General features: G+C 26.0%; 1 protein-coding gene across 1 annotated transcript; it reads right to left on the bottom strand.

The window, feature by feature from the left end:
• Positions 1–220: 220 nt before the first annotated feature.
• LOC131656580 (stigma-specific STIG1-like protein 1) lies at positions 221–923 on the bottom strand. Its single transcript, XM_058926270.1, has one exon. The coding sequence runs from the start codon at positions 856–858 to the stop codon at positions 388–390; it is 471 nt and encodes a 156-aa protein (XP_058782253.1). The 5' UTR covers positions 859–923; the 3' UTR covers positions 221–387.
• Between the last annotated feature and the right edge of the window lie 11,373 nt (positions 924–12,296).

Below are 12,296 nucleotides of genomic sequence, written 5' to 3'. Positions count from 1 at the left end.
TTTTAAATTGTTGTCCTCACAAATTTCCCAAATTTCTTAGAAGACATGATATAATAAGCTTTGTGAATAATTTATTATATTTTATTTAATTTGTCGATAAAAAGCTCAATAATACATACATATCAAAAAGTAATTGAGAGAAACAACTACAAAAAAATCTAATTGTGTAACAATAATAAATATAAATATATTCATATATTCAACTCATTTTCTCGAGTTTGGAATATCACTTTACTTTGAGAAACACTTGAACACTGCAAATTTAAGCAGCTACAATTATATTATACTATATATAAGCAACAACTTAATTGAGAATACCATCACAAATGTGGTTTCTTTTATTGTATAATATAAGACCCTATAATGGAGACTCAATAAATAAATATCTTATGCGTAATTGCACATTCCATAGACACAATACTTACCAGGTTCACACCTATAATTGCACCCTCCACAATGCCTCTTATCATAATGTGTATCAACACATTCTCCTCTACAACATTCATTAGTGAACTTGCAATGCTTCTTACACACTCCACAATTATGCCTATCTTGTTGCAAATCCTTGCACTGGTTGTTGCAACATGTGGCATTTTTTGCGCCGAATAAGTAGCAAATCTCGTTGTCTTTGTGACAATGAATCGGCGCATTAGGGTTTTGTGCTAAGAGGCGAGTCACCCTCTTGGAAGGAAGAAACTTGTTTTTCTCATGGAGGAATGTTGATGATATGTCTTGTGAAGGAAGATCCTGGTTAACCGATGCCGGGTTCGATTCGTTTTGTGAGATGGTTTTCATTGTGATTGTGAGGGACAAAGCCATGGTCATTGCTATGATGATTATTGCTTTTATGAACCCCATGGCTTTGCCTTTTGAAAGGGATAGTAGAAAGGTTTGGAGAATGAAAAATGTGTTATTGTTTTTTGTGTTTTTGATTTGTTGGTAGAAAATGAATGAGAAGATATATGGGTTTATAAGATGGTGTTGGAGGAGAAGTTGACGCCGCAAAAGTGGTAAAAGGTGAGAGAAGCTTGCATGGTACATACATGAGAAATAAGAGTGTAGTATAATTCATTCTAGGGTTTTCTATTATTTGACCTTAAATGTTAAAAAGCTTAAGCTACTTAATCATGGATATAATAATAATCACTAACTTCAAACACTTCAATATAAATTTGTTTTTGTAGTTTTAAAAGAAACTTTTTTTGTATTGTCTAAAATACCCCTCGTTTCATGGGTTAAAGATATTGATATGGTAGAAGTCAAAGGGTATTTAGGACTTTTCAACATTACCGGCCAATGTTGATATAATTGCACGAGACGGCCTTGAGGAAATTTAGCTAACTGGTAGAATAAGTAAAGGGGATTGCCATAAATGTTAACAACATTGAACAAAGTGGAAACTCATAATTAATTCAAGATTCTACATATACGCTTCGTGTTTAACTTGCAAATTAGACAAGTTGAATCAAATTAGGTCATGGTTTCAAATAGAGTCGACTATAATTTGTGATTCGAGTAAAATATTTTTCAGTTTTAAATTGGTAGATTTGCTGTTTAAATTATTAGGTATTTAGGGGTGTAAGTGGATCAGAAAAAACCAATTAAACCGATAAATCAAACTAAACCGAAATAAAATCGATTGTTTATGGTTTAGTTCTAAAACCGAACCGAACCAATGAAAACCGATGTGGTTTGGTTCGGTTCTCGGTTTTAGTTTTTAGGAACCGTCAAACCGATGAACCAATCAATGGAACTAGTTACACTCTAAATCTTTTATTCCACCCATCATCAAGCTCAAATTTTGTATCGGCCCAATCATTCTCCATCTTTGTTTTTACTTTCTTCCTTTTAGCAAAATACACATTTAGAACCAAACTCCAAAACATATAAAGTAGAAATCATAAGTCACGAAAATTTGCTTTCACTAATCTACTTCTCTAGCCCCCTCAAATGTTGCTCTCACTATTGTCATTATGATATGTTATGGTCTCCTTCTTCGTGTTCAAGTTTTCATATTTGTTTTTACCTTTTTGGTTTCTTCTTCTTCAACAAAACTTCTTTTAGTTTTGTTACAAAATAGTTTTAATGTGTATTTGAGGGGTGAAACATGTTAATTGATGTTTTTTTGTTCTATTTGTTAATCTTTCAAATCTATTTTTATTTCATGATGCAGTGAAACCATATCACTGTTTCATATGGATTAAGAGCAACTTGTAAGTTGTTTGAAAAATAGAGCATGAAATAAATGACACGAAATATATTATTTTTAAAAATAATAGCATAAAATACATCGAAAAACATGATAGTGGAGAATACATTAATGAATATAATGTCTGAAAAAAACATTGAAAACCGATCAACGGAACCAAACCAAACCGAACCAAATCGGTTAGTTTGGTTCGGTTTCATTTTTGAAAAATGTTAAAAACTGAACCAAAACAAACCGATGAAGATATTATCGGTTCGGACCTTTTTTTGACCAAAAATCAGTCCAAATCAATCCGATTACACCCCTATAGGTATTGATGGATTGATTAAATGTCCAGAACATTGTTTGAGTAAAACTAAGGTTGTTACTAATAAAATACAATTACAAATAAGTAGAATGATGACATACAATTAAGAGTTATTCTCTATTAGTTTACCATTACTCCCACTAACTCATATACAGTATAAGAATCAATAATTATGAGATTCACACATTCATTTTCAATTCAATTTTTTTGTCCATCATGTTTTTCTGAAAATAAAGAGTTAAACTTAAACTCTATCCCACTTGCATTTAAATTTTTAGTTTTCTTTTACAAATTGTAATAACTATATAAGATTTCTACCAAATCTTTATCTTTATGTTAGATATGTTATGGAATTTTTTAAGTTTGTAAGTGATCAATTTTTAGTCCGTAATATAAACTTCTTTGTATCTTCAAATTTTTAAGTCATCAATATTTGACATAATATCTATCATATAAGAAAAGTCTCCCTTTTCTTGATCATTAGGACTGTCCACATCAGCTGCTGTCTCCACAATATTCCACATCAGCAGCCTCAACCTTCTATTCTTCGATCCATAAGTTCCAACCCTTCTGCCTTCCAAGCCCTCCACCTTCCACATTCCAAAACGGTTTTATCATTACTATATATAACCGATCATACTTTCACATTCTCAATCATGTTCATCGAACCCAATCGTGAAAATTTTGGTTTATACTATTTTTGCAATTCCAGCCATTCCCACGACTATTCATGGACAGACCGGCATTTAACATTTGTTCCTTTCTTTTCTTGATAGAAAATATCTTTCATGTTGAATTTGTAGTGTATCATTCTGAAGTACCAATTGACGTTTCATGTTATTTGCAGGTTGAATTTGTAGTGTATCATTCTGAAGTACCAATTGGCGTCACTCCATAGTATATGGTTAGTTCTTTACATGGGTTGTTTTCCATCCCTATTTTCTATTCTTTTAGTAACAATTTAAATATTGTCCTAATCCATGTGTTTTGAATTTTTTTCTGGTGCAGACAGTAGCAAACATCGTCTATACGATTCGTTTGAAATAAATATTCTTCTTTGACTGCCCTGAAAGTTTGAGCAGTAGAAGTAGAAATCAAGTTGGCTGGTGTCAATATACAATGGAGAATCTTCTTGAAATTACTGGGTTATGCTTGCGCAAGTTTTGTCGAAATTGTAGATATTATAATATATAAATAACATGATATTTTATATTAATTCATAGAATGAACTTTAATTTTTTATATTTTAAGTGCAAATGTTAATAAATAAATTTCATAGATTGATTGATTAATTTTATGTTTGAGTGATATTTATATGAAATCTTAGTAATTATCAAAATTGTAGATATTATAATATGTAAATAAGATAATAATTTATATTAATTCATAGAACTAAAGAATATTTTAGTTAGGTCAAATTAAGAAATTAAGTTTATCAATATATATATATATATATATAAAGTTAGTTATATAAAATATTATTGATATTTATTTATTGTAAGGTCGAACAAAACAAAAAATAAAGATATAATATAATAAAATATTACAAATTAAAAATGTATACATAATTTTGAAATATATAAGAAAATAGAATCAAAGAATAAAGAAAAAAACAGTATATTTTTTTAGGTAAATAAAGAGTTTTGAAATGAAAAGATATAAATCATTTACCTATAAAAAAATTAAATATCATAATCATCTTTAATCGATTACAACTTTAATTTTTGATTTAATCTGATTGCAACTTTTGATTTATTATTTTGATTTTTGATTTAATGTGATTGAAATTTTTAACTTTTTATCCATAATAGTCCAAGCATTATGGTCGATTTGAACGTGATTTTAAAGAATGGTTTGTTGAAATAATGAAGTGCACACCTATTTTCTTGATATGGAAATAATTGATATATTATTGCAAATTTTAATAAATAAATTTCATTGATTAATTGATTTTATGTTTGAGTGATATTTATATTAAATCTTAGTAATTATAAAAATTATAGATATTATAATATATAAATAACATAATATTGTATATTAATTTATAGAACTAAAGAATATTTTAGTTAAGTCAAATTAAAAAATTAAGTTTATCAATATATATATATATATATATATATATATATATATAATTTATAAAGTTAGTTTTATAAAATATTATTGATATTTATTTATTGTAAGGTCGAACAAAACAAAATAAAGATAGAATATAATAAAATATTACAAATTAAAAATATATACATAATTTTGAAATGTATAAGAAAATAGAATCAAAGAATAAAGAAAAAAACAGTACATTTTTTAGGTAAATAAAGAGTTTAGAATGAAAAGACATAAATCATTTACCTATAAAAAAGTTAAATATCATAATTACCTTTAGTAATCATTGATTGATTGATTGCAACTTTTAATTTATGATTTAATGCATGTGATTGCAACTTTTGATTTTTTATTCTTTTAGTACTTAGAATATGTATTTTTAAATTATTAGATTTGAGAAAATATTGTACTTTTATATCTTACAAAATTATACTGTTTTTACAATATTGTATGATTTACCTAAAAAAAATATAATTTTGAGAAAATATTGTACTTTTGTATGATTTACCTAAAATTATCTAATTTTCTAAGATATAAAAGCCTTTTTAACGACTCATACGTTAAAATCATTACGTGGGAATAATTTAATTGATATAGAATCAATACATTAAAATCATATCAGTTACTTACCAATATCTTAATTGGTATAAAATAAATACGTTACAAATATATTAAGTACTTCAATAACTTTACAAAATAATGAATTTATCAACATAATTTTGAAACCAAATTCCATATGGTTAGAAGATTTCTAACCTCTCATTTAACAAAAGGATAAATATTATTTGATACATATTTTAATAAAGTGTTTTAGGCATATCATTGCTTTTATATATTGTATGGATTTTTTTTTATAAAAAATGCATAATTATTATTATAAAAATAAAGTATATTTTCAAAATATTTAAAATACAACACATGCCCTTCGTCATTCTCTGTATAGAAAAACTAACTACTATTTTCTATTTTCACTTTAATAAGATTTCTTATTAATACTACTAAATTATTTAAAATATAAAATCTGAAAGTTATATATATATATATATATATATATATATATATATATATATATATATATATATATATATATATATTAATGAAATTTTTTAGAGATTATTAAATAAAACAAATATATTAGATCTATTGACTATTTTTTTAAAAAACATATTTAAAAATAACTATGCTTGTTAATAAGCATAAGTAATCAAATGAAACATAAGTACTGTATGAATAAATAGTAATAGAATGAAACATAAGTAATGTATGAATAAATAGTAATAGAATGAAAAATAAGTAATATATGAATAAATAATATCAAAATTGTATGATATTTTTTATTAATCTTACAATTTGTTTGTCATTTATAAAATTTAAAATTTTAACTGGACAAGTTCATCAATAATCAATATATATTTATCTATATATAATATAATATAATTGAAATATTACCATTAAAACTTTAATGGGGTCAATTCTATCCAAATACAAAATAATATATTACGGATACACACGGGTAATTATATGGTACGCGCATATGGTACTGATATTAACACATTTAATTAAATGTTGAAAAATAACGATAATAAGTTTACAATTGATTTAAATAGTTTTATAAATAAATCAAAAACAAAAATATTTATATATAGGAATAATTAACTATTGATTCAAATATTTTTATATATGGAATAATATATTTGATTTATAAATTGAGTTTAATCAATTATATTAAATATTTATTATTAATTGTATTATATAATTTTATAGAATATTTCTTCATTATAATTTGTCTATTTAAGATTTTTGTTATTATAAAATATTTTAATTATCATCAAATATTTTTAAACAATGTTAAAATTAATTTATTTTTGTTTTAAAAATATCATCAAAATATTGAATATTAATAGAAACATGAAGTTCCTGATAAAAAAAATTGAATATTAACGGGAACATGTAGTTATTAATCAAAATATTGAATATTAATAGTTTTTTTTTAATATTAATGGGTACATGAAGTTACTAATCAAAATATTAAATATTAAAGGCAATATTAAATTACTGATCAAAATATTAAATGTATTGAATATTAATGGAAACATGAAGTTACTGATAAAAAATGACATGTTAACGAGAGCATTGATCAAACTATTGAATATTAACGGGAAAACAAAGTTATTGATCAAACTATATTGAATATTAACGGGAACATGAAGTTATTAATCAAAATATTGAATATTAACGAGAACATGAAGTTAGTAATCAAAATATTGAATATTAACGTGAGTATTAAATTACAGAACACAATATATAATATTAACGGGAACATGGAGTTACTGCTAAAAATATTGAATAATAACGGAAACATGGCGTTGTTAATCAAACTATTGAATATTAACAGGAACAAATTTGAAATATTAACGGAAACACGAAGTTAGTGATCAAAATAATTAATATTAACGAGAACATGAAGTTATTGATCAAAATATTGAATTTTAACGGAAACATGAAGTTACTGAACAAAATATTAAATATCAACGAAAACACGAAGTTACTGATCAAAATATTAAATATTAAGGGGAACATGAAGTTACTGGTCAAAATATTGAATATTAACGGGAAATGAAGCTTATTGATCAAAATATTGAATATTACTGGAAACACGGAGTTACTGATCAAAATATTGAATATTAACGGGAGCACGAAGTTATTGATTAAAATATTAAATATTAACAGGAGCACAAAGTTAATGATCAAAATTTTGAATAGTATCGAAAACATTAAGTTACTGATCCAAAATTTAAAAATTAACGGGAACAAATTTTGAATATTAACGGGAACATGAAGTTACTGATCAAAATAATAAATGTTGACGGGAACACGGAGTTATTGACAAAATATTGAATATTAACAGGGACACGAAGTTATTGATAAATTTTTGAATATTAACAAAAACATTAAGCTACTGATAATTTTTTTGAATATTAACGGAAACGAATTTGGAATATTAACGGGAGCACGAACTTATTGATCAAAATAATGAATATTAACGGGAACAAGGAGTTACTGATCAAAATAATGAATATTAACAAGAACATGAAGTTACTGATCAAAATATTTAAAATTAATGGGAAGAAATTTGAAATATTAACGGGAATACGAAGTTACTTATCAAAATAATGAATATTAACGGGAACATGAAGTAACTAGTCAAAGTATTTTTCTATTAATTATGTATTTTGAATGAATCATTATTATAAATGGAGTTTGTAGTGGTTTCTCATTGGCCTACAAGAGAGAGCTAATAGTATGAGATTGAGCTGATAGTTTGTAGTTATAATTGAGCCAAAATAATTAATTTTCCCCTTAGCTAACAAAAAATAATTGATTCTCCTTAGCTGATAGTTTGAGATTGGGCTAATAGTTTGTAGTTTAATCAATTATATTAAATAGTTATCACTAATTGAATTCTATAATTTGATTGAATATTTCTTCATTATAATTTGTGAATTTGCGATTTTAAAACTTTTCCTTCATTATAATGTGTCAAATAAAATATTACTATTTTTATAACTTTTTCAATTTTACCAAAAACTTAATCTTTTACTAATATCTTTTATTTTTTCAATCACAATGCGCGAAAACGACGGGTACCCGTGTGAACGCACGGGTAAGACACTAGTTAATTTCTTTAAGTTTTAATGTTTTTTCTACAAACTCGAGTAGCTATACATAATTTATATAATATTTATATGTTTGATATGGACATCAATATTCTACCGGTTTCATATGTTTATTTTATTATTGTTAACATGCCACTCGATCTTTAACAAGTAAATTAATTTCTTCAGATGCATTTTTTTTAAAGTTGTAAGTAATTAATTTTTGAAGGTAATATTAATATTTTAGATTTAAAAGTTTTTTCCTACAAATTAAAGTAGTCAATATTAATTTTTTGATATGCAGGAAAGATTGTAGGAGAAATTATGAGATGAGAAGATAAATAGAAGTATCACATTTTTTATGAGGTTTTTTCTCTTTCTCTCCTAAAAATATTTAGTTTATAGAGTAAATTTTTATTTGGCTAGAGTTTATAGAGTAATTTAAAGGAACCTAAAATGTATGTAGAATATTCTATTATATGTTGTTTATATAACTTTTTACTTTTTTATAATCAATTGTTATATTATTTTACTTTTTTTATAAATAATTGTAGGAGAAATTGACCATAGAAGAAGAGGATGACAAGATGAATAGAAGTATCTCATTTTTTAAATCTATGAGACTTTTTTTCTTTCTCTCATAAAAATATTTAGTTTATATAATATTTTAAAGGTTCTAAAAATATATGTAGAAGAATATATTATTGGTTGTTTTACAATTCTTACTTTCATATTATCGAATGTTATATCATTTTAATTTTTTTAATTTTATTGATGTTTCTTATAAATATGCATTTTATTGATTTTTGTTAATTCTTTATTTTTTTTTTAACCAATAAACTTTGATTAATTCAAAAAACGGATAATTACACGGCGATCGCCAACGATCCAACCACAAAAATAGCTCATATACACAAAAAAGATCTAAAAGCAAAACACCTATATCATAAGTGTAGCTATGTGACTCCTATATTTCTTGTTGACCCATATTCTATAGACTATATTATCTATAATTTCTCTATCAATGTTTCTCTGGTTTCCTTGACTATCATCACACCCAAAAACTGTGTCATTCCTTAATCTCCAAACGACATATATTGTTTCTGCAATTGCACATTTCATAAGAGTACCACGCCATCTTTTACCTTTACTATTACGAGTAAGCCAATCAAGCTCACCACCCCACTCCAAAGGCCTGTGACTTATGTTGCTCCAAAGTAAAACACGGTTCCATAATTTTTTCAACCGGTTACAACAGAAAAAAGATGGTCAATCGACTCGCCTTAGGGACAGAAAACACAATTATCATCTTGCACCATACCAAAATTTAGAAGACGGTCCTTTGTTTCCAAACTTCTATTGCAGGCCAGCCAAAGAACAAAGACAGATTACGGCCTTGCAAGATTTCCATAGATCAAATTCTTCCAGGCAGGTTTAACATCAGTACTATGCATTGCTGCATACAGAGCCTTCATTTGAAATCTATTACCACATGTGATCTTATCTACTTCAATATCCTAGTACAACTGCCGGTTCTTTAGTAAAAACTTCATCATCCAAGAGAAACTCTCCCTACTCTGAACCTGCAAAATATCAGCCCCTTTAAGATAATAAGTGTGGATCCATTTGATCCAAAGAGAGTCAGTTTTGTTACACAGGTTCCAGAGCAACTTCAACATACAAAGCTTGTTCCAAATCTCCATATCTATAATATTCATTCCACCATAAGCTTTAGGTCTGCAAACCTTCTTCCAAGCAATAGGAGATTTGATGGAAATCTCTTTTCCTTCAGTTCACAAGAAACTACGACACACAACATTAATATTCTGCAAAACAACCTTAGGAAGGGGCAGAACTTGCCTCAAGAAATTTGCAACAACGAACACAACACTTTGGATCAATTGGACCCTTCATGCATAAGTGAGGAGCTTTGAGCTCCAATGAGTAACTTTTTGCACAATTTTCTCAATCAACACCAAGTAATGCTTATTATCCAGCTTTTTACTAGTCAAAGGAATACCTAAATACCTAAAAGTTAATTCGTCTTCCCTGGACCTAGTATATTGTCTAATCTCCTCCCTAGTGCTGCTATCCTCCCCAACAAAATAGATGAAACATTTTCTTGGATTCATTCTTAAGCCAGTAGAATTAGAGAAAGAGTTAACCTGGTCCAGCAGCAGCTCCACAGATTTACTATCTCCCCTAGCAAACGACAACAGATGATCAGCAAAAGTTAGGCTAGTTAGCTTCAATTTTTCACATTTAGAATGATAGTTAAAATTAGGAATATCATCTAATTGCAACAACATTCTAGTGAGGTATTCCATCATGAGCACAAATAAAAGAGGAGAGATGAGATCTCCTTGCCTAATCCCCCTCCTAGCAGCCAGACTTCTAGTGTAATTGCCATTGATGTTGAATCTATAAGTGACAATTTTGACAGTTTTCATGATCCACATAATGAATCTAGAAGGGAAACCAAACTCCTCTAAAATCCTCTCTAAAGATCTCCAATCCACCATGTCATATACTTTTTGTAAATCAATTTGCATAAGGCATTTGGGAGTAATATGCTTCCTATCATATCCTCTTATCAACTCATTTGGAAATTAATTCTTTATTTTTTTGTTATAAATATTGATCTTTATTATTATTGATTTTTTGTTGCAAGTTCAAAACTTAAGTATATAATATTTTAGTTTTCAGGATTTAAAGATAGTATTCACTTTCAAATATAAATTGAAGTTGATAAAAAATTCCCAATACAATTATTCTTATAGTTGAGTGAGTCACAATTTTATTTAAAAATTTCATAAGTTTACCTACAATTTAATTCTAATGCTCTAAAGTTTTCCACCATAAAAAAAATTTGTCAGAAATTCTATTTCTACTATTAGTAACTAATTAATTAATATAAATATAATATTACTTAATAATAATAATATCAAAAAAAATTATTTCTACTACTAATAAATCATTAATAATAATAAATCAAATAAAACGTACATGAAATCACTCGCAATGTCGGATATCAAAATTTTTTAAAAATAAAATAAAACACATGAAAGCTGGACGAAATCCAAATTTTCATCTCATCCAATAAGCACTTCATCATATATCATACTGTAAAATATTTAAATAAACTCCTAAAGATTTTTTTTTTAATAGGCAATGCGATTAATTAGGAGTATAAGAGGTACTCCAACCTATTACAACAGAAGACAACTACTTCTCAAAACAAGAGAGAGGTAGAGTATGCCAAGCATGAAAATTACAATTATCTCTTAGCGCGAAACTTGACATAAGCCACGTCCAAGAGCTAAACACAATTTCCGACATACAATCTAAGAAACTAAAAGAAGCTTTCGAGAAAATAATAGCATTCCTTTTAGACCAAATACACCACGCCGTTGCCAACCAAATGATTGAAAATGCTCTTCACTTTTTCTATTGACACTGAACTACTCTCTACTGAGAGGAAAACCATTCTTTGCAAAAAAAAAAATAGTTACAATTGTCTTTCTTTAGTATTAGTTCATCATTATAATTATAATTAATAATTAATTTATTAATGTTAAAAACAAACTTAAAACTATTATCTATGATTTTTTTTTCTTATTATTACTAAGTTATTCTTTATAATGATCCCACTAATTTTATTAACTATCATTTATTTATAAAACTTTCGTGGATAATTATAATAACAATTTTATTTTATTTACAATATAACTTAGTTTAAAATATGAAATATTGCTATGAAATATAAAAACAATTAATTTATATTTTAAATTAAAAATTAAATCAATACAAAACTTTTAAATTAATATGTTTTAATTTTTTTATCTTCAATTGTAATAATTATCAAAACATTTTAATATAAAATATCTCCGTGCATCGCACGAGTATATATATATATATATATATATATATATATATATATATATATATATATATATATATATATATATATATATATATATATATATATATATATATATATATATATATATATATATATATATAT

The sequence above is a fragment of the Vicia villosa genome, linkage group LG3 (assembly GCF_029867415.1).
Source record: "Vicia villosa cultivar HV-30 ecotype Madison, WI linkage group LG3, Vvil1.0, whole genome shotgun sequence".
NCBI classification, from domain to species: Eukaryota; Viridiplantae; Streptophyta; class Magnoliopsida; order Fabales; family Fabaceae; genus Vicia; species Vicia villosa.
The sequence above is the reverse complement of the archived record's forward strand: the minus strand, read 5'-3'. Positions and strand labels throughout refer to the sequence as shown.

Excerpts from the sequence above, each read along its gene's own strand:
- LOC131656580 (XM_058926270.1), bottom strand. The coding sequence starts at position 858 with ATGGGGTTCATAAAAGCAATAATCATCATAGCAATGACCATGGCTTTG.